The following is a 23,874-nucleotide window of genomic DNA, read 5'->3' as shown; positions in this document are numbered from 1 at the left end:
CACTGGGGTCTTTATCCCAATCTTTCCCAGTGCCAGGGTGAGACCCATGGAAAAATGGCAGCAAAATATTTTAGTTCCTCCTTGTACGAAGTTTTGTCAAACAACATTTTTGGAAATTTGGTCTACAGCAGCACAGTAAAGCCCGGGGTGTACCCAGTTAGACCTCACAGTGTCCTCTGTAAGTGGCTTCCTGTAGATAGCCAGACACTGTGTGTACATTGTGACCTGACCCAGGTCGTGACCTCGGCAAGGGAAAGTCAAGGGAAATGAGTGGCTGAGTCAGAGGGATGCTGTGATGATAGTGAATCTGGTGTTTAGAGTGAAGGATGCATGAATAACTTCTGATAACAACAACATCAACATTAAACTAATACATGTTAAATTTGCTTTGGGGATAAAGAATACTCATTTTGGTTTTTACCCATTTAGGTTTTAACATCTATTAAATCGTTTGCAGTACCCGCTGCTAAAAACATAGGATTCGAACTGCCTCTAGCCACCGGGCAATCTCGGTGGTCTAGTCGGTATGACACTGCTCTTGAATTGCAAAGGCCGTGGGTTCGAATCCCACCCGAGCAAAATGCCGGTGATTTTGTTTTCACAGAATTTGGGTAAGTACTGAGTACACAGTGCTAACACACATCAGTGTATATGGGTAAAAAAACCAAAGTGAATAAACATAAAATAAAAAATAAAATCTAAATAGAACTCAACAAAGACATCTCAGTATATCTTCCTCTTGCTCCCTTTTTGTTGTGCCAAGAACTCGCCGTTCAACTTTTTCGGAGAGATCATTCTCCTTGTATGGTCCCAAAATGTTGAATATTATAAGCTTCCTACACTCCTGATCAGAAATGCCAACTCACACACCTCATTCAGGACACCCCTAAAGCTCACCTGTTCCAGCAGGCCTACTAACCATTCAACTTTAGCGCCTTTAGAACAAACTTTTGATTTTGGCGCTCTACGAATGACCTTTTGATTGATTGATTGATTGAAATAATGCTCAACAAAGAACAAGAGTACTTGAAATTGTTTAAAGCTTGCTTTCTTTTCAGGAACATAAAAAAATGTTGCATAAAAAAAAAGTTGCAGACATTTGAAAAACTGATGGTAGCAGCAGTAGTCTCATGAGAGCGTCTTCACCAGTGTCTTGAAAATCATGGAGAGAGGTCACTGCGACAAACATTTGAAGACTGCTCAACAAGTCTAGAGACAGTTTGGTCCACTTAGAATATCTCAGATCTCAATCTGTTCTATTACTAGAACTTCCAATTAATACAGCACCTTGTATAGCACTAAGGATATTGTGACTCATTGTTGTACATTCTTCTAAATATAGTAATCTGGCTTTAAACAAGTGCATTATGCCGGAAACAAGTGTGGAAGGAAAAGGTTCGGGGGGGGGGGGGGGGGGGTGCAGGGCTTTGGAAAGTTATGTACCCTCCCCCCCCCCCCCCCCCCCTTATGTAAACCGGGTGTTTTCATTGATAATGGTTGACCATGCAGGAAGGCAATCCTGACCCTTTTTTTGTCTTAGTCTTAGGACTACATACATGTACTGTGTACATATATGTACGTATGTTCAGATTGAACACATTTTTGTTTTCTCTTTTGGCGGGACTTTGTGAGGGCCGGCGTTGGTTTGTTATTTCAAAGACATGATATTCTTCCTATCTTAAGTCTGATTTCGTTTTTTTTTTGCTCTTGGAATAGATCTGAAATTTTTCGATTTATAAATAGCTTGAAGAGTTATTATTTCTTTATGCTTGAAGGATATGGTCGTAACTCACTGGAACTTGAGCAGCAATTGTGAGAGAAGTGATAGGATTATTGGTCATGTTGGTAGGCCTCCACACAGCTCGGTGTGTGGGGTCTTCATGTGTCTGAGTACAAACCCTCTTTAGGGGCCTTCTGTACCATAAATCAAAAGTTGACCCCACTACTACTCGCAGTGCTACCCCATTTTAACTTTTGATCCTCAAAAACTGTTTTACAGTATTGTACTATTAATTGTACAAAATGTGCTAGTTGTGACTCTGTAGTAGCAAGGTAGAAGAGGTGGAACAACTACTTTAGTGTAGTGGATCGTCTTGTAAAGTGTACTCCCCAATTGCTGTGGGTGCAGTTTATTTATTTTTTATTTGTTTTAATTCTTCCGACAAAACAATTAAACAAGCACAGGCTGTCCAGGGAAGGGCAAAAGTAAAAAAAAACTGTCATCAAAAAAGATGTGCCCTCCCAGTTGGTTATTTGGAGGACTGTGCACTTGGAATTAATCCTTCTGACTTTATAAATGGTTTATTTATTTTTAAAAATGTCATCGCAGCATACCGCTAAATTGCGACATAGTTCAAAATCGTTAAAAATATTACTATAATTATTTAAAGCTTTAGGCCTACAATAAAAATTACATAATGAAAATATGATAGAAACAACCTATGCTATCAATGAGCATTTAGAATTGCAACCAGATTTAAAGCCATTGGACACTTTCTGAACAGAACAGAAATTAAAAGTTCACAGATTTACGAAAAACCTACAGGGTTTACAGAAGGTAATGGTGAAAGACTTCCCTTAAAATATTATTCCATGAAATGCTTTATTTTTTGAGAAAACATAAAAACAATTATCAATTCTTGATATCGAGAATAACGGATTTATTTTAAACACATGTCATGACACGCGCGAAACGTGCAGAAACAAGGGTGGGTTTCCCGTTATTTTCCCCCTACTCCGATGACCGATTGAGCCTAAATTTTAACAGGTTTGTTATTTTATATATAAGTTGTGATACACTAAGTGTGGGCCTTTGGACACCTGTTGGACAATAGTGTTTATCGATGTTGTGCGATTGCTTTAAACAAACATGACCACTCTTGTCCTGTTTTGGAGTCTACAAAATTTGTTTTCTTTCTTTTAATTCCTATTGTAAATCGTAACTTTATACAGTTAGTGTTGAGTGGCAAAAAGAACCCAAAAATGAACAGCTTCCATGTGTGTTCTACATCTGTCAAGTAGGATTTTTTTAATCCAACAGTCCGCTTTATTTGGAGGTTGAGCGATTACAATTCACACATTTTACTCAATCCATCTGTTTGTACTTCATAATGTTTTGTGACACGTCAGGTCAGGGGTGAATTGTTTCCAAGACTTGAAGGATTCTGTATACAGGCTTGCTGTCAATTGGAAAGATTATGTTTCTTTTATTTCAATCATTAAAGTATGCTGACAAATGGTACACAATAAAACTGTCAAAGAACAGTATCTTACATGAACCAATATATGTAATAACAAACCTGTGAATGGTTGAGCGAAATTGGTCACCAGAGTCACATGAAAAAAGCACCCCCCCATAAAAAAATAAAATAAAAAATAAAATGTTTGTTTCAGACTTCTGGGATCAAAATCAAGTGTTTTACTAATTTCTCAAAAAGTATAGCATTTTTATGAGAAGTAAGAGAAGTATTCTAGGATGATCATAGTAAAGGCTTGGTCACACGGACCTCGATAACAAAATGAAAACGAGAATGATAACAATGCTTGCCTCGATTGGTTGAATGAGTGTGGGCGTATTCTGCATGGAGCATTTCAACCAATAGACTGCGTTCTCTTTGCGTCATGATCATTATCGTTTTCGTTATCGCTGCAGTGTGACTCTGCCTTTACTCCCCCCTCCTCCCTCCCATTATGTCAACCTGGTTTAGTACTGCTGAAAACTTTATATAACAATTCAGCTTTCAGACTGACGTGTATTTTTTCTTCAAATCACATACATTGTTTTCTCAGTTGCATCCCACTGAATAAACTCCCATAGCATCCACAACAAAATCTATTCACAAAGTCTATGGGATGGACATAAAATGAAGACAATAAAAACCAGAGCAAAAACGAAGGCTTTTGTGTACCAAACGGTGTAGGTGGGGTGGGGGTTGTGGGTGGGAAGAGCAGCTCTAAAAGGTGTTATAGGGTACAATCCTTTAGGGTTTGGAAAACGCATCAACACTTCCAGGTGACATCGAAATCGTGAGTGTGTACTTTGTTATGTGACTTTAACATCCCTATGTATCTGGTTGAATTATTTGGCATGCCAACAGCTGGAGCAGGTGATCAGTGGGGTTAGTGTCAGGAACTTTCTGTTTTTTTTCCAGCTAACTGCAATGATTGATGTCACAGGTTTGTTTAATGTATAATTACACCTGGAGAGTGTGCTAAAATAACAAAAGTTGGGAAAGAAATATTTAAAGGCGTAAAGCCAGGCTCCTATTGGAACAAAAGGTGATTGCCTCCCATGCCCCTGGATTTTTACCTTGGTGCCCTTGAAATGATCCAGTAGAATTTGATAATTTCCTCATAGGGTGCCCTTTACCAAGGAGAAAATGCCTCGGTGCCCTTGCCCTTTTAAAAACAAAGCATATAGGCCTGTCACGCTTTCATCATTGCAGACTGTGAAGTGGGTACCCCTGTGTTGAGCCCCAGGAGTAGGTGGCAACCTGCCCCTGTCGGCAGTTGATTAGCCCAAATCAGTTAATTGTTGCCCTCACCTTACAGTGGCCGTCCCATTCATCCCCATCTGTTAATATTCATTCGTAAATACCTCGGACAGTTTCGCTATTCCTATTGGTGGAGAGCGCGTCACGTGGGTGTGTATAAACCTTTGTTTATGACCAGTAAAAAGTGTTAAAACATGGGCGTGACACGCGAGCTTGCACCTGTTCTTATAAGACAGTTTCTTCATTCCTATTGGTCGAGAGCAACGGCTGATACAGTTGTGCAACATCACGCGATACGCGCGACGCGCACAGCATTCCATTATAAAGAGTTGTTTACCCGAGGGCGGCAGAGGGCTTTACCATTTCAAAGCTTGAGGGGTGTTGTGTTGAAAGAAATCATTGAACAATTATAATTTTTGCATTTTTTTTTACTTTTCGACCAAAATGTGTTGATGTTTTTGACCGAAAAGGTATTTATGAATGGGAATCAAAGTGTGCTGAATCGGTTTTCAACTAGTGGTTTAAACCCGCCGAGGCCTGGTTCTTTATAATTTACCTCGACTTTGTCTCGGTAAAATTATCAAGAACCAGGCCTCGTTGGGATTAAACCACTAGTTGAAAACCGATTCAGCACACTTTGATTTCCTTAGTAAACTGTTAGGCCTAATCTGTGAATTTCTTTTCTTTAGATGGATGATTCCATTTGAGTGAATTAATGACAAAAAATTTATTGTTTCATCAACAAAAAAATTGTCTCTGTTTCTGCCACTTAAACACGACCAGCAAATTTGATGCCATTACAGTCTACATCTGTATAGATTAGTTATTGGAATGTACAGGCTGGGATCCTATCCTCAGCCCCCCCCCCCCCCTCCCACCAACTCGAGGGGAAAAAAGACAAGTTTGCACTTTACCATAAGGTTCGCGAAGCCACCCCACCCCCTCCCTGACATGAATGTCAAGTTAGTTTATCGTCTAGACTGACATGACTCAAACATTTATAAATTTTTTGGAAAGGAGGGGGGGGGGGGGTGGATGTCGGACTCTTCACAGGAACTCTATGACTAATCAACCATTGCCAGATGTTAACATGATGAAAAGTAGGCTAATTTCGTTGACATAAACAGGTTTTCTTTTTGCTCAGTTTGAAACATTGATTTAATTTTTACTGCTCTGCGTCCTTAACAAGTAAACTTTATCAGCACAATAAATCGCTAACCAGAAAAAGCTTCCCAGCCAAAACATGTTGTACTGTATAACATTCATGTATATGACTGATTGTTAACCCTGCTTATTTGTGCTTAGCAGAAAAAAGTTGCTAACCATCACTCTCTAAGTGTAAAAGCTTTATGAAAAACAGCCATTATCAGGCAATGCAACCTGATCAGCTGATTTCCTCTTGTTATTCTTACATGTAGTTTCACCATTAAAAATTGAAAAATACTACATGCGTGCAAAATCACAAAAAATTTGTTAATTGCCTCTTTTTTGTGAAGTTACAGAACTTTTTGCATGTCTGCATACACGTATGAGAAAAAAAAATTGGCGTACATCACAGCGCTGAAAGGAATGTATTGCACTTTGTGCTTAGCAGAAAAAATTAATCATCGCTTTCTGTGTTTTTATGCTTTATGAAAAAAAAAAAAAATTTTCATGAGGACAACAAATCATAGCGCAAGAGGGAATGTGTTGCTTTATGAAGCAGAAATTGGGGAGCAGACTTTGCTGCCGCTGAATTAAACTAAAATAAGCCAGACAAGGAAGCTAGAAGCAATCATGTGTGAAGAGACAATGCTTTTTGAAAATTTATTACGAGATCATAGATGGATGGTAGTCATCCGAAAATTATGATTTCCCGCAGCCTGTCATTTGCCGACTCACTGTCCCTGAAAAATTGTTTGAAATGTAACAAACCTGGAGGGCTTTGTCCTCTAGAACCAGGGGAGACAAGTTAGACTTCCCATATTGTAGGTCTTTTATTTTGGGGTGCTTTCATTCACGGAGAAAGACTGTTAGAACCTCTCAATTGTAACACCCCGTGACCCAGGAGGCAAGGTAGACTTCCCGTAGGTCTATTATTTTTGGGTGCTTTATTCACAGAGAGAGACTGTTACAACCTCTGAATTGTTACACCCAGGAGGCAAGGTAGACTTCCCATAGGTCTTTACTTTGGGGGTACTTTCATTCACGGAGAGAGACTGTTAAAACCTCTGAATTGTAACACCCATGAGGCAAGGTAGACTTCCCATAGGTCTTTTATTTTTGGGTGCTTTATTCACGGAGAGAGACTGTTAAAACCTCTGAATTGTAACACGCAGGAGGCAAGGTAGACGTCCCATACACTGCCATAGGTCTTTTATTTTTGGGTGCTTTATTCACGGAGAGAGACTGTTAAAACCTCCGAATTGTAACACCCAGGAGGCAAGGTAGACTTCCCATAGGTCTTTTATTTTTGGGTGCTTTATTCACGGAGAGAGACTGTTAAAACCTCTGAATTGTAACACGCAGGAGTCAAGGTAGACGTCCCATAGGTCTTTTATTTTTGGGTGCTTTATTCACGGAGAGAGACTGTTAAAACCTCCAAATTGTAACATCCAGGAGGCAAGGTAGACTTCCCATAGGTCTTTTATTTTTGGGTGCTTTATTCACGGAGAGAGACTGTTAAAACCTCTGAATTGTAACACCCAGGAGGCAAGGTAGACTTCCCATAGGTCTTTTATTTTTGGGTGCTTTATTCACGGAGAGAGACTGTTAAAACCTCTGAATTGTAACACCCAGGAGGCAAGGTAGACTTCCCATAGGTCTTTTATTTTTGGGTGCTTTATTCACGGAGAGAGACTGTTAAAACCTCTGAATTGTAACACCCAGGAGGCAAGGTAGACTTCCCATAGGTCTTTTATTTTTGGGTGCTTTATTCACGGAGAGAGACTGTTAAAACCTCTGAATTGTAACACCCAGGAGGCAAGGTAGACTTCCCATAGGTCTTTTATTTTTGGGTGCTTTATTCACGGAGAGAGACTGTTAAAACCTCTGAATTGTAACACCCAGGAGGCAAGGTAGACTTCCCATAGGTCTTTTATTTTTGGGTGCTTTATTCACGGAGAGAGACTGTTAAAACCTCTGAATTGTAACACCCAGGAGGCAAGGTAGACTTCCCATAGGTCTTTACTTTTGGGGTGCTTTCATTCTTGGGGAGAGACTGCTAAAACCTCTGAATTGTAACACCAAGGAGGTTCAGGGGCTCCATTGTGGAAGAGACCCAGACCCACTGCCTTACTGCAGGCATGATACTCTTCGTACTTTAGTCTGTTTTCCGATTTATTTGCCCCTGGAAAAATCTGACAAATTGTGATCAAATAGCCTGAAATGTCTTTTATTGTGGAGCCCACACCATGTGTACATATATGCAGGTCAGCTTTTGTACTCGATAAAATGTTCCTACTTTTTTCCAAGGACTAAAATATCATGCCTGTTACTAGTAGTTTTTTTTTTGTGGTGCTGATGTACATGTAGAGAGAGTTTGTAAAGCTGTTGAAATGTTACAATGTACGTGTGTGACGCCCAGGAGCATCCGGGGGCTTTATACTTTAGACATACACTGTACTTCTTCATTTGTGGTGATGTAGAGAGGCTGGTATTTATAAACCTCTGAATTGTAACACCCAGGAGGTTCATAGGGGGCTACACTGTGGAAGAGCTGCACCCTACCTGATTATGCACAAGTTCCCTGTTCCTATAAACAAATTTGAGAATCTCTCTGATGGAAGCCATTTCTCTATTCTGTTGGATGTTATTCTAAATATCTCCCTATCTTGTTGCAAGATACTAATGTTGGCAGCTCTCTTGTGAAAGAGACCCAGACCTACTGCCTTTACTCGTACTTGAGTAATTTTGTTGTGCTGATTTAGAGAGAGTTTGTTAAAAGCTGGTGAAATGTTACATGTGTGACGGCCAGGAGGTTCCGGGGAGCTTTATCCTTCAGACCAAGGGGAGACCATACCGTAGTTCTTCATTTGTGGTGATGAGAGAGGCTTTTATAAAACCTCTGAATTGTAACACCCAGGAGGTTCAGGGGCTCCATTGTGGAAGAGACCCAGACCCACTGCCTTACTAACAGGCATGATATTCTTCCTACTTTAGTCTGTTTTCCAATTTATTTGCCCTTGGAAAAATCTGAAAAATGTTGATCAAAATAATAGCCTGAAATGTCTTTTATTGTAAAGCCCACACCATGTGTATATGCAGGTCACCCTTTGTACTTGATAAAATATTTCTATTTTATTTTCCAAGGGCTAAATAATAATGCCAGTAACTACATGTACATGTAGTAGTTATTTTTGTGCTGATTGAGAGAGTTTGTAAAGCTGTTGAAATGTTAGAATGTACGTGTGTGACGCCCAGGGGGTTTAGGGGGCTTTATCCTTCAGACATACTTCTTCATTTGTGGTGATGTAGAGAGGCTGGTAAAACCTCTGAATTGTAACACCCAGGAGCTTCAGGGGGCTTCATCCTCTAGAACAACATGGGTAGACCCAGACCCAGAACACTAGTTTGTTTTTCTTCTTTTTGGAGGGGATGGATGATGCATTGACGGGGGTAATCTAGGAAATATAGCCTAGTTGTTTTTTCAACCCTTTTTAGAAAAAAAAAGTCAAAAAAAAGAAGAAAAAAAGTGAGTAAAACATAATTAGTTTGTAGAAGTGTTGATTCTAATGCAACATGAGGGTTGTGAACATTGTTGAATCTGGACACGACTATTACATTTTGGAAGTGGATCAAGTCTTGTGGCCTATTGCGGCCACTTTGGGCCTTTTGTACAAGTTGCCCTAAAACATGTCTTCACATTCAACATCACTTTAGTTGCTTGGATTTGCGTGCATGGCATGTGCCAGAACATACATGGGCGCTAAGCCATACGTCCATATTTTAAAAATGATTTTTTCTTATATAATCCTGGCAATTTTTTGTTTATAATTAAGCAGTTTATCTCTTTTTTTTTCAGAGGTTCAAATTAAGTCCGACGCCAACGGGAGGGGAGTGGCCTGGCATGGGTGGTGCCAGGCGGGCTTCAGTGTGGACTACACTGAAGATGGTCAGACGTTGCTCGTTGGTGCAGTTGGCTCCCTCGCTTGGAGAGGTGAGTACACCCTTCGTCACATCGCAAATTATCAAGCCTGATGTTTCGGTTGTATTTTTTTTACGTGTAACTAAGTATCATTTCATTACTGCCGAGAAATGTCTGATCTTAATATTAATAATAAAGTTTTGTAAAGAGCCTAATGCAAAAGCCTCGGCACATAAAAAGACCAATAAATTATACAATGAGTGGAAGATACAATACAAGTAAGTAGATTGCAAATAATTAAGCAGCTTCAGACAAATGAGTTTTTAACAGAGACTTAGAACAGTGTAAAGAACTAGCCTGGTGAATATGCACAGGAAGACTATTCCAAAGAAATGGTGAAGCGTGAAGAAAATTATCTTTAACCATAAAAAATGGAAGAAGCTCTTGTAGTTGAGGGAAGCAAAGACTGTTGAGATGATCGTAATGTCGGAGTAGGGGAATGTTGGATTTTGGCCTTGTAGTCCTATTTGTACTGTTTATATGCCGCTTGAAAATTACTCAATAAACACAAATAACTTCCCGATTCTGTATTTTTTTAAAAGGGAGTGTTGTGTCAATAGACAGCCTAAACACAATGAAAATGTCTGACGTTACTACATGGTATCCTACTGGTGAAGAGGATGAGAGCTATATAGGTAAGATATGACTAATCTGGGGTGTAGAGTAGAGTCCTGAATTGGGGTAAAAAGGCGTTTCAATCAGTTTCGGTGTTGTCACCCAGTGGTTTCGGATTGGGTACCCATCATGTGTTAAAGTCACTGGACACTATAGACGATGTGACCTCTGTTTACATTCAAACCGCCCTCTGTTGACAAAACACTGTCCAAGTGCAAAAAGACGCGTAGTCATAGTAAGATTGCATGTACTTTCTAGCTGACTGCCAGAACACAAAGGTTTTCGCCCGGCGGCATGCCTTCAAATCATGTTATGGTTTTCAAGTGACGTCAGAGGACACATCGTCTATAATTGGTAATTACTCAAAATGATTGTTAGCATAAAAACTTACTGGGTAACAAGCAATAGAGAGCTGTTGATACGTATAGTATAAAACCAAACCATTGAAAATGAAAAGTATGTCAAAGTTGACTGGTTGAAGTCATTAAACACTGACAGGAAACGGTTGTTCTGAAAGCCTTGAACATTAAACAAACTGACAGGATGCGACATCGTAATCGTAAAAATACATGCCATACTACATTGTCACTAAAAAAATACACAATTATAGTTAAAGCATGATATTTTATGAAAACAGATTAATGGATGTGCTATATAATTTCTTTCCTAAATGAGGAACGGGTACTGTAATAAGCCATTTGCGAGTTAGATTTCAATCACGTCTGGTTCAATGACTCGCTTACATAATACCCCTTACATTTTAATTCCTCAGACTATACACATCGACTGGTTCGGGCAAGCTTTTGTATAGCAACCTCCAGGATGAGCAAATCTTGGAACCATTGTGCCCTAGACACTCATTCAGAAAAATTAATTAAAAAAAATAAAGGAATGATGAAAAAAGTTAGTTGCAAAATCCCCCCCCCCTGAAAAAAAGAAAAGAAAAGTTGTGCAGTTTACTGAAACGTTAACATAAGTTATGCAATGACAAGGACTAGCCTTCAAAGCAAAGATCATCAGCACCCATCACTGTCTAATATTTTTTAACAATGGTTTGTTTCCTTTAACCCCGTAAAGGTTATTCAGTCTCCTCGGGTCATTTCATCTCAAGGATCACGACGCAGGGCGTGACGGGGGCACCCCGGGCATACCAGCGGGGTAGAGTCTACATTTACGACCTGACAGACTTCACCCTGCTCACCCAACTCAATGGAGAATCGGTAAATCATTCTACTCGTTACACAAAATTTGAAGCCTTGCTTTTTTGGTTGAAGAAGAGAGAGAGTTGGTACTGCAGAGACTGCACTTTCCGACGTTTTGTCTTGGTTGCAACCGCTTAAGGCATGGTCCCACTGCAACGATAACGAGAATGATAACCATAACGACGCAAAGAGAACGCATTCTATTGGTTGAATGAGCGGTGCTTATGCTGCGTGGAGCAATTCAACCAATAGAATGTGTTCTCTTTGCGTCATGATCGTTATCGATTTCGTTATCGCTGCAGTGTGACTCGGCATTGAATGATGATAAGAGCTTTTTTTTTTTCGATGTGCAGAGCACACTGATCTGAATGGACAGATTATTTTTCATGAATCCTGTGTGCATGAGACTCAAACTTACAACATTTGTTAGCGGCTGAAATCAGTATTAGAATTGAGTAACTCTCTACTTATTTCTTACAAGTTGTTGTCCAGAAAACGTACAGAGAACCCCATCCAGAATTTGCAAATCTGCAGGCATCCCAACTGGGACTCGAACCCAGAACTCCTTTTTTTGCGGCGGAACACAAAATTAGAATATGGGAATTCAGGAATACACTTGCGTCTATGGTTGGATTCGAACCTCCAATATTCTCTGCATTCCATGTTTCTCAACTTCAAGACCCTGAGATCGCCCTGGATTAACTCTCATTATTAAAGGAACATTACAGAATTGGTTTTTGCTAACAAAACAGTTGCTGACAGTGTTAGCACTTTATGAAATCCATCATATACAAAAACTGACAAACCTGTAGAAGTTTTAGATCAAACGGCCATCGTGGTCATGAGAAAATAGTGAAAAACCGATTATAAATTTGCATTGCGGCATCGATGCCAAAATAAAAATGAATAAAATGCTCACTGAGCGATAAACTCCAAACGCGAAGTCAGATTATTTATTTCTCATCAAATTTGACATTTTAAACAGAAATATTTATATCATCATCATTAGACCGTGTAAGTTTCACGAAACATGTGATCTTCATGATTTATGTTTCTTACCAATTCTGTAACGTTCCTTTAACAGAGGTGCCACAGTTTATCCCCGATGGAATAATTTGATCATTTAAACAAAGTCTGAATGTTATTCATTACTTTTTAGATGGGAACTTACTTTGGTGCGGCAGTCAAAGGTGTTGATCTCAATCACGATGGACTCACAGATTTACTAGTAGGAGCACCTCTCTTTTCTGATGTGGAAGACGAAGGAAGAGTGTACATTTATATAAATGGTGGCAATGTAAGTAGCTACGGCCCAAGACTATCTGGCTACAGATTCATGACTATCTGGCTAAGGCTAGATCACTATCTGGCTACAGCTTCATGACTATCTGGCTACAGCTTCTGACTATCTGGCTACAGCTAGATCACTATCTGGCTACAGCTAGATCACTATCTGGCTACGGCTAGATCACTATCTGGCTACAGCTTCATGACTATCTGGCTACAGCTAGATCACTATCTGGCTAAGGCTAGATCACTATCTGGCTACAGCTTCATGACTATCTGGCTACAGCTTCATGACTATCTGGCTACGGCTAGATCACTATCTGGCTACAGCTAGATCACTATCTGGCTATAGCTAGATCACTATCTGGCTACAGCTTCATGACTATCTGGCTAAGGCTAGATCACTATCTGGCTACAGCTTCATGACTATCTGGCTATCAGCTATGTAGACCACTATCTGGCTACGGTTAGATCACTTTCTGGCTATGTCTAAATCGCTATATTGCTATAGGCTAGAGAATTATGTTATAGTTTGTATGTGATGTCCATTTTAAATGTAATATTTATATAGAATATTTACCCCTCCTACTGTGTGACCATTCAATATCATCCACTGTGATTTTAAGTTTTTTGCTGTGAAAAGTTACATCTTAAGTATGCATCCCCTTAAGAGGATCCCCTGGCTGCCGCTTCCCAGGTTGTATCATAAACTTGGGTGTGATCCCTGGCTATATGGCAGTTACAGTTTGAATGGCTTCTGACTGGCACCCCCGAACAAACATACTGACAAAATAGGGAGACTGTCAACGTAAGGACTAGATAGCTTAGTTGTAATGGTGGAGCATCAGCAGGTTATCCGGAAGGCATTGGTTCAAATCCCACTTTAGTAAATTTGTCTTCGTTCAACCCCAAAGCAAAGTTATATCTCTCTCCTGAAGGCGAGCAGAGTATACTGTTCGAAACGTCGAGACCCAACCTGCTCTTTTCAGAGCCAACACTCACCCTAAGAGATTTACACAAGGTTGTACTCGCAAGTTTACTATTTATTTATAGTTTCTTCTTAAGTTATATCTTGTTTGCTTTTCTCTGCTAGGGCATAATGCGGAAGTTACCAGAAATGCTGATGGGGTCGAACTCTGTGAATGCAAGATTCGGATCGGTCATCGTAGACGCCGGCGATCTCAACATGGACCGATACAATGGTGAGTTGACGTCAATGAAAAACAAAAATACATAGGAACTGACAACTGCATGTTTATGGTTGATATAAAAATTTTTTCTGAAAATTTACTAAATTTTAAGCCCAGGTGGTCGAGTTGACGTGTTCGTATCTTTCCTCGCCTTCCACCTCTTGGACCCCGGTTAGAATCACGCCAGGGCGCTATACATGTATGTGCATTGGGTTTTAAGCCCCTACTTGACGGCATGGGTTTTCCATGGAATGGGGCTTTCCTCCAACATCTTACATGTGTCTAACACTGAAACTTCCTTCCTTGTCTTCTCTCCTTGGGGTTCTTGGCTAGTACAGTGATTAAGTTCGCTTTCTCTAAGAGTCCTTGGCTTCAAAACCAGAATAAATGAAATGAAATGAAATATAAAAGCTTGCGTCTCTTTGGTGACAGATATTGCTGTCGGTGCACCTTATGAAGATGGACTGGCTGGTGCTGTGTACATCTACCATGGATCAATGACAGGACTTAAGACAACACCTGCTCAGGTGAGGTTTTAGCTCTTTTATCCCCCGGTTCACAACCCTCCCCCCCCCCATGTGGATAGCTTGCTCTGTATTCACAGTCTTCCTTTCCCCCGGTACATGTTCCTTCGGACCCTGTATTTCTCCTGTCTAGTCCAGGAAGTCTTCGGCATTCCTCTAAAGTTTCCTTCACTTGACCTTTGATTGACTCTTTTCCCTCTGAGAGCATTTCCAGGGAAGTCCTTTCTCTAAGTTTCCTTTTTTTAACCTTTTTGATTGACCCTTTTTCATGTGAGAGGATTTTCTTTAGCTTCCCTTAAGTTTCCTTCATTGATTATTATTATTATTTATATTTATTTGGCAATTCACATAAAAACACAATATTTTGTTTGTTTGAAATATGATTGATCATTCCTTTTCATTTGAGAGGATTTCCAGGGAAGTCCTTCAGAATTTCTCTAAAGTTTCCTTCATTTGACCTTTGATTGACCCCCTCATTTTCCCACAGAGGATCTCCGGGAAGTCCTTCAGCGTTCCTCTAGCTTCCTTCGGCAGTTCCATATCAGGGGGAATGGACATGGACGGTAACGGCTACCCGGATTTGGTAGTAGGAGCTCATCAGAGTAACAAGGCGTTACTCTTCCTGTGAGTACTAAGTGACATTTTCATTACATTTTTCCCGGTTCATACTTCCTGCAAATGCAACTAATAATGCGAAAGAGTTGAGCTGTGTTCAACTCCTTTGAAATATTTGCAGCGAAAACGGAGCTGTGACCTCAATTTCGTATCGCATACGCATTCGCAGGAATGGAAAACAGCCCAAATCAGCCAGGTATAGCCCTCACCTTGAAGTGGCTGTCCAGCCTTGTGACCGATATAAGTGGTATTTCAAAAATAGAAAAAAAGAGATTTTGTCAAATTGGCAGCTATGACTACGTCCGTTGCTTAGGGACTCTTAGTCTTCAATGCTTGTTGGCTTGATGACCAAGCCATAGCCACTAATTTTGAAATATCCTAAGGCTGGAACAGAAAAATAATCTGGTTCCTTTTCGTGAAATTGATAATCAGCATTCATGATTGAACAATTCAAAGATGGTGGCAGCATGAGAAATGTTTATCGAAAAGGTCATTATTAATGTTTTGCCCGCTTTTTTGTTTTCTATTGTAAACAGGAGTAAGCCTGTAATCCGTATGCTGGCATCGATCGTCGTGCACAGCACACCGATTGACCTGAACCGCACAGAGTGCCTGCACCAAGGTAAACTGGTACCCTGCGTCAGAGTGGAAGCCTGCTTCATATACAATGGGGAGGCGCTCCCACAGAGTATAGGTAAGCCAGTCACGGTTGTAACATTTTGTTTTAAAAGTCTGTCAGATGCAATTAAAAGTCACTTGTGGAAAGCTTCTGCCGAACAGTGTGTCTACCTGCTCAGAATAAAAAAACATGTTAGGTGTTTTCACAAGATTGTCGAAGCCATCCATGTTTAGCGAGACAAAAGCAGGTACCAACCCTATGTATCTCTTGCCACCCGCAGCATAATTAACTCGGAAACCAACCGTCAGAAATCTGGGCGTATGAACCGGGCTTAAGGATTCGTCTGTGTTAAACAAATTTGGCTATTTTTGTTAGCCGCTGAGAGACTGTACTAAAGAAAACACCTTTGCATTGAAGCAGCCATAGCCATAGCTAATGACTTCCATAGCAAGATTCTATAAGCTATCTGGGCCTAATTTTATAAAGCCTGTAAACACAGAATAGTATTGCTTAGCAGAAACAGGTCACCAGCCACAATTACACTTAGTTTGCATTATTATGGCTGGTGCCCCACTCAATTTTTGCCTAGTAAAGATATTTGCCAAGCAGCATTTTCTGCTAAACAGCTTTATTAAATGGGGCCCTTGTCTGGTATCTTGTCTCCTCCAGCCATCAACTACACACTTGAGGTTGATTACTTCAAGACGCAGACTGGACTACCTGGACGTCTCACGTTGGTCGAAAATGGAATCCGTAGAGGTGGAAGAATTGAAAGAATGGCTTCTCTGAAGGTCGGAATACTTTCCTGCAAAGAATACGAGGCACACATCTATGTAAGTGGGAACAAGTAGTTTTTTTAAAGGCCCTGGACACTATTTGTAATTACTCAAAATAATTCTTAGCATAAAAACTTACTTGGTAAACTGCAATGCAGAGCTGTTGATAGTATCAAATCGTGTGAGAAACGACTTCCTTTGAAGTAATTTCTCACTCAAATATCTAAAGGCTTGAGGCCTGAAGCCTGTGATTAGGCCTCTGAAAACATAAAAATTTGTGCACCAAGGATGTTTGTTCTTTCTTTCATTTTCACAGATTTGTTATTTTATGCATATGTTGGGGTACACCAAGCGAGAGTACTCAGTCTTTTACAATTACCAAAGGTGTCCTGTGCCTTTAAACTTTTGGTGATTGTGTATCTCAAACTTGTGAAAATTTGAACTCAATTGGTCGTCGAAGTTGCGAGATAATAATGAAAGAAAAAACACCCGTGGCACACGAAGTTGTGTGCTTTCATATGCTTGATTTCGAGACCTCAAATTCTAAATCTGAGGTCGCAAAATCAAATTCGGGGAAAATAACTTCTTTATCGAAAAACTATGTCACTGCAGAGGGAGTCGTTTCTCACAATGTTTTATACCATCAACAGCTCCCCATTACTTGTTACCCAAAAAAGGTTTTATGCTAATAATTATTTTGAGTAATTGCCAATAGTGTCCAGTGCCTTTACAACATTCGCTTTCATAAACTCAGGTATGATCCTTGTCATTGGTACCATTTGTACATCTCAAAAAATTTGAGTTTTTGGTCCAGGAATTTCATTTATATTATATTTGATTTGATTTTTTTTTTTTCCAATCGTCTAGTCCAACATGAAAGACTTCCTAAGCCCTCTCCCGTTCAGAATGAACTTTGACATCAGAACGACGGAGAACTCTGTCGGTCCGCCGCTCACGTCGTGCACCGGGTTCTGTCCCGTACTGGATATGTATTCACCTAATACTATTGTAGAACAGGTAAAGTTTGAAACACTGTTTGTTTATTTCACATCCAATAGCACAATGAGCCTTATTTTTGACCGCTTGAGGGCGCTCTTAATAGTATTTTTATCACTTCTGGGGTACAATAGGCGTTACTGTCACTTTTGTTGCGCCGTTTTTTTTTAAAGTTGCTTTAATGGCTCCTTTAAAGGTGTTATTTTCTGTGGTGAATATGATGTCCGTGGTGGTGATGTGTTCCATTCTTTAATAACTGTTTTGGGTATGAATGAGTGTACACCCGGAAGTTTTGTAATTTCCTAAATAATGTTCTGTTAATTTTCCTTTTTGTTATCAACTCTCAATATGTATTTATGGCTGCATAGCAAACAAATTTTTTCAAAACAGTTTAATTACAAACAATCATTGTGTTATTTTTGCTGTTTGCACTATACCTTTCACCGTACCTTAATTTCAATAATCAATATTGTTATTGTTATAAACTAAAACCTATTAATTTACATTATAAAGGGTCCAGGCTCTGTACAAGCCTAGGCTTTTTCCTGGTGCCCTCCTCTTATCACTTGTTGTTCTTATTTCTTGTATGTTTCATGATTATTTATTGTGATATTTGGAAATAAAAAAACAAACAAACAAACAAACAAGTGATACAAATACATTTGAGAGCTCCCTCACGCGGTAAAAAATACGGCGCATTAGCGCCAGGAACTGGATGAATAGAAAACGAGAAGAAATTTCAAGTTTTAGATGTGGGATGAAAACTCCAATCAGGTGGGGACTGAAAATCAAATCCAATGTTAGTTTCACTAGCGTTTAATTTTTAAAGGGACAAGAGAAGAAATCTAATCGAGTATACAAATAATACAATTTTTTTGGTGATATTTGAGCTATTAGGGTGTAATAATCCTTTCTGAGGTATGGCAGGTGGATAGGAGTGTACTGTTTGGTTTGAGTGTATACTCATCAATTTACCCAAACCTTATAGTATTGTAGCATTGTGTCCGCCATATCTCAAAGAGGCGTATTGTGCAGGGTTAAGGACAAGGTTAAAGGACAAAATGTTCCCTAACGTTTCAGTTTTGTGTTTCTTTATAAGGTTGGATTTATCTACAACTGTGGTGATGACTCGATCTGTGAGACGGACCTGCAGTTAAAAGGAAGGATAGATCTGGCAAGGTTAGAAACAAAATTGTTTTCTGTAATGCTCCTCGGAAATAATACGATAAGTATAAAGATTCTTCCAGGGTCCTTTGCCAGCACTAAGTGTTCAAATTAATTTGAAAACCTAAAATGACGTTGCCCTACATTACATCAGTAAATTTTCATTTAGACGCACGCCATCAACGGCAGAAGTGGAGCTAGTATTTTTTAAAGCCTAGAGGTTGGAGCCTTATTTTTTGATTGATAAATATGAACAAAATCAAAAGTGTGAAAATATCAATGTTACAACTGAATGATAAACAATTTCATTTGAAACAATACACGTACATAGATGAGACTTCAGGCTATGAATGGTGGAACATGTGAGCAGGGATGAGATTGTTGAGACTTTTGGCTGAATTCAGACTTTTTATGTCGGCCTGGTGAAGAAATTCAGACTATATTTGTTTCCACAAACAAAGAAACCCTGCTCATTGGTCTACTTCTCTGGTGCTTTGGATACTGTTTCCAAAAGCTCCTTGGAATCTATAACCCCAGGGGTTACCAAACGGTAAAAATGGCATCATTTCAACATACCTTTGAATTTGTATCCCAGTTTCAGACTTGTTCAATAGTAATGACTCTCTCTCCCCTGTGTGAGTAAGGTTTGTAGTGACATGTCAAAATCTTGTTGTGAGTAACGGTGGCTCTGATGGATGAGCCGGTTTGTGTTGCTTGATGTTTCGATCTGTGCTTTCTCCAGAAGACGGTCAAAGCACACAGACTGAAATGTTGAGTAGTACATACAGGCTCTTCTCAGAGCCACAACTACTCACACAAAGAGATTTTACATGGTGTCACAGCGAACTTTACTTACTTTAGTGTACATAGTTTCAAGTAGCATGTTAAACCTTAAAGATGCTATGTCAGATTTTTGGCCGATTTGACCCAAAAGTTCTAATTTAAAATTCAATAGGTATTTTGATTGGGGTCGAGAAAGTTACAAGCTTTCATTTGAGCCCTTGCTCGAAAAAGTCCGCCAATTATTACATAGTAGCAGTAAAATAAAGTGCTCAAAATTAGTTTTTGTCGGGATCCCGACAATATATCACGTGACCAATTCTTATGTGTTTTATAAGAAACGTTTTAAATTTTTGACATGGTTCCTGACCATTAAAAGCAAAAAATTAAACTTTTTTTCGTTAGAGCGGGTGCTACTCTTTGAAATACATTTTTTTTTTTTTTTTTTTTTTCCAGGGGGAAATTTATTCAAGTTTCTTCAATGTACAAAGCTACACAAACTACTGGTAAAACCAACTACTCTTTGAAATATACCATTCACTCAAAAAATGTTTGGGCCAAAAAATCTGACATAGCATCTTTAACAAAAAGTAGAAAATTAATTGGATAAATGTTTGTGTATTCTCCTTATATCTTTCCTTGACTTTTACCATTGGTCGATATTCTTGTCTTGTTAGAGGGACTCCGTACATTCCCTACGGTAACGAAGAGAACGTATACATTCACATCGATCTGACCAATCACGGAGAGGAAGCCCATTTGACCCAGGTCATCGTTACGCATCCCATGGACATCACATTCGTCAGAGTTGAAAGTGACCAGGTGGGTTCATTGACCTGTGGGTTCGTTGACCTTATAGTCAGATCCCCCCGCTGATCATAACTGTTTCAGTGCTGTCCCAAAGAAGGACTCCAGACTACTGAGTGTGTCACCTTAAGGAAAATGCAAAATCACTGTTTTTTGGGAAGAGTAAATTGGTTCTTAGTCGATAGTTTTTTGGGGGATTGGTACTGTACTTAAGATTCGGTGAGCTTTCAAACAGAAATATTTCTCCATCTGGATTGGTACTGGTATGAACTTTACAATCATTTAGCTTTTCAGATTCAAACTTACAATCCTAAATAATAATTTAAGAGACTAAGAAGCTAAATGGTGAAGGATGCAGCTTCAACGTGGTCGAGCTACAGGGTTGTTAATTGTAGGCCTGTGAAATCTCCACTTTTAAGCAGATATCCGCTTTTTTATTGATCAGGCCGATTTTTTATTTCCTTTTTTTTTTTTCCCATTATTTATTATTTTTTGTGTCCCTGATACGTATGCTTGGCAATAATAATGTACAACTACAATAATGTGAGATAAGCCTAAGCTACTGGATTAATGGAGTGCCCCAATTCGACCAGGGTTAATGCGTGACAAGTGTTACACGCTCTTTCTTTACATCATGTATTGTTTCAGCTATATTTGTTAAGAGTCCACTCACAGGTCTATTATTGAGGCACCGTTTGGGAGCCAGCCACATCTAAGCCATGTCATGGAGCACAGCCAGAGATTACTTTTTGCGAAGTGTTTCCTTTTTATTCAAGCATTTTTTTATAATCTGCAATCCTGTTCATGTTTTTCCTCACAGAGGAGCGGTGGTGTGGTAGTGTGTCGACCAGAAAAGGGTCTAAACAGAACGTCGACAGTGCTTTGCGACGTTGACAACCCCATGAAGGCATACAGAAAGGTGAGACATGCTATAACGCCCCTCGATTTGTCGGTTCTGTTTTGGTTTTTAGGTTTTTGTCCACTAAAAATCCTTGAAGGATGTGAGATTTTTATTCTAGTTTTTTTTTGGTTTTTTTTTCCCCTCAGAGACATGCAATTAAACCACTCGATATTTCAGTTTTGTTTTGGTTTCGCGATTTTTGTCTTCTAAACATTCTTGGAAGGAGCTTTTTTCTTTTGCTCAGTTTTGTTATGGTGTCGGGATTTTTGTCGTGAGAGTTTTAATCTTGGAGGATTTCTTCATTGTTGTTTGTTTCCGCAGAGATCTTTTATGGTCAAGCTCTTCATTCCCTCCTTGACCCTTGAGATCCAGAATGTGGAGATCGAGGTCATGGCCAAGACGTCTAGTAGTGAGGCAAACAGTACATTAGCGGATAACACTCTTGTGATGAACCTACCGGTGAAGATCGAGGCGGACGTTACAATATCAGGGTGAGTTAAGAACCAATGTTTGAAGTGATGTGCCAGGGCTGAGCGGAAGAGCAAACTGCATTTCGAAGCTGTGGGTCCATTTTCATAAAAAAAAAAAAGCTCACTGATTTTAAAGTTCATACCAGTACCAATCTTCCAGAGAAACATCTCCCATCTGAAAGCTCACTGATTTTAAACTTCATACCAGTTCCAATCCTCCAGAGAAATAATTCTCTCACAAAGCTCACTGATTTTAAAGTTGACACCAGTACCAATCCTCCAGAGAAATATTTTTCCCTCTGGTTGCTCACTGATGTTAAAGTTCATACCAGTATCAATCATCAAGAGAAATATTTCCATATGAAAGCTCACTGATTCTAAAGTTATACCAGTACCAATCCTCCAGAGAAATATTCCCCTCTGAAAGCTCAATGATTCTAAAGTCATACCAGTACCAATCTTTAAGAGAAATATTTCCCTCTGAAAGCTCACTGATTCTAAAGTTCATACCAGTACCAATCCTACAGAGAAATATTTCCATCTGAAAGCTCGCTGATTCTAAAGTCATACCAGTACCAATCCTACAGAGAAATATTTCCATCTGAAAGCTCACTGATTCTAAAGTTGTACCAGTACCAATCCTACAGAGAAATACTTCCATCTGATAGCTCACTGATTCTAAAGTTATACCAGTACCAATCCTCCAGAGAAATATTTCCATTGGAAAGCTCACTGATTCTAAAGTTCATACCAGTACCAATCCACCAGAGAAATATTTCCATCTGAAAGCTCACTGATTCTAAAGTTATACCAGTACCAATCCTCCAGAGAAATATTTCCATCTGAAAGCTCACTGATTCTAAAGTTCCTATCAGCACTAATCCTCCAGAGAAATATTTCCATCTGAAAGCTCACTGATTCAAAAGTTCATACCCAGTACCAATCCTCCAAAAATATATTTCCCTCTGAAAGCTCACTGATTCTAAAGTTCATACCATACAAATTTGTTTGTTTGAAATACTGTTAAAAGTTAGAAAAGTTATAGAAAATAGCGTTTAAATCACTATTGTTAGTTTAGATTGTCGCATTTGATACAAGTGTTTGAGTGATCTATAGCATGACCAAAATTTAACCTTTCTGATAAATTTAGTCATGCAACAATGACTCAAATCTGTGCCGTAGATACCACAAAATCCAATTATTGAAAGATGACCCTCGATTATCCCTGGAGGTCAAAGTCTTCAGATGACCTCACAGGAAGTACTTGATCTCTTCCTTCCCGCCACAAACTTCCGAATGTATTTATTTTTACAAAGAACTTCAACTTTATTGGACAATGGGTATTGCTTCATTGTGGTGGGTAAAGCCACAATGCCAAGATCATATTTCGGAGGTCCGTGTATTGTTGTTTGGTAGCATTCATCAAGTTGAACGGATGGATCAGTTTTATCTGTGACCGTGAGAGATCAACATAGGTAGCATCCTGTATGACCGCAGTTAGTTTTGGTGTGATCCAAGGTTCGTTAATAGAACTTTGTCAACGCGACTATCCATCCATTAAAGGGCGTACAGTGGGTGCGTTCAATTAGCTTCCCTGGGTCGACCCCGATACGTTGATGTCACCACTAGAGGGTGAGTGGTTGTTTGATTAGCTCTTGTCAGGGGGCTCACCCGATGAGCACCGCACGGTTGACACAGGGAAGCTAATCAAACGCACCCAGTGTGTATAACTTTGAAACTATACATGTGAAAACTCCCAAATTGGCACTATTTAAGGTGTTCAGATACAGTTTTCTAAAATACATGTATGACTTCATTTCATAGGGAAATATTTTCATAGAAAAAAAGTCAATAAGCATTCAGACTTAAGTTAAACCAGCATTTTTTGTTGTCCTTACCGATCTTGTTTGAATGCCTTTTCATGTGCTTTCGGCACAAGACAGCTGTTAAAGGGTCTATGTAACTTTTGTGGGACAAAAAACCCAATGTCCACAGATTTACATTAAACTTACACAGTTTGAAGATAATGATAGTAGAAAGCTTCCCTGAAAATATTACGTGCTGAGGTGCTGTAGTTTTTGGGAAATGAGTAGAACAATGTCATGAAAATAATTTTCGTCACATGAGACGAAAATTATTTTAATCCTTTACAAACGCATTTTCATGACATTGTTTTACTCATTTCTCAACAACTACAGCACCTCAGTAAGTAATATTTGAAGGGAAGCTTTCCACTATCATTATCTTCAAACCTTGTAAGTTTAATGTAAATATATGGACATTTTGAAAAGGTACCCAAATCCTTTAAGT

At 39.3% G+C, this 23,874-nt stretch overlaps 1 protein-coding gene and 1 non-coding gene across 4 annotated transcripts in view; both read left to right on the top strand.

Moving 5' to 3' along the window:
* LOC139948960 (integrin alpha-9-like) overlaps positions 1 to 23,874 on the top strand; it is a 50,101-nt gene that overhangs the window by 18,002 nt on the left and 8,225 nt on the right. For all 3 annotated transcript variants that reach the window (XM_071947342.1, XM_071947343.1, XM_071947344.1), the window contains 14 exons: positions 9,496 to 9,630; positions 10,161 to 10,253; positions 11,311 to 11,453; positions 12,595 to 12,732; positions 13,816 to 13,924; positions 14,345 to 14,439; positions 14,924 to 15,060; positions 15,588 to 15,745; positions 16,340 to 16,503; positions 17,314 to 17,463; positions 18,542 to 18,621; positions 20,064 to 20,208; positions 21,014 to 21,112; positions 21,416 to 21,585. In XM_071947342.1, coding sequence (XP_071803443.1) covers positions 9,496 to 9,630; positions 10,161 to 10,253; positions 11,311 to 11,453; positions 12,595 to 12,732; positions 13,816 to 13,924; positions 14,345 to 14,439; positions 14,924 to 15,060; positions 15,588 to 15,745; positions 16,340 to 16,503; positions 17,314 to 17,463; positions 18,542 to 18,621; positions 20,064 to 20,208; positions 21,014 to 21,112; positions 21,416 to 21,585 — 1,816 coding nt within the window. The remainder of the gene's footprint in view (positions 1 to 9,495; positions 9,631 to 10,160; positions 10,254 to 11,310; positions 11,454 to 12,594; positions 12,733 to 13,815; positions 13,925 to 14,344; positions 14,440 to 14,923; positions 15,061 to 15,587; positions 15,746 to 16,339; positions 16,504 to 17,313; positions 17,464 to 18,541; positions 18,622 to 20,063; positions 20,209 to 21,013; positions 21,113 to 21,415; positions 21,586 to 23,874) is intronic.
* Positions 508 to 581, top strand: Trnas-uga (transfer RNA serine (anticodon UGA)). Its single transcript has one exon. It is a non-coding gene; the product is annotated as a tRNA-Ser (tRNA).

Source organism: Asterias amurensis, chromosome 16 (genome assembly GCF_032118995.1).
Source record: "Asterias amurensis chromosome 16, ASM3211899v1".
In the NCBI taxonomy this organism is placed as follows: domain Eukaryota; kingdom Metazoa; phylum Echinodermata; class Asteroidea; order Forcipulatida; family Asteriidae; genus Asterias; species Asterias amurensis.
Note: the sequence above shows the minus strand (reverse complement) of the source record. Positions and strands in the feature narration are given on the sequence as shown.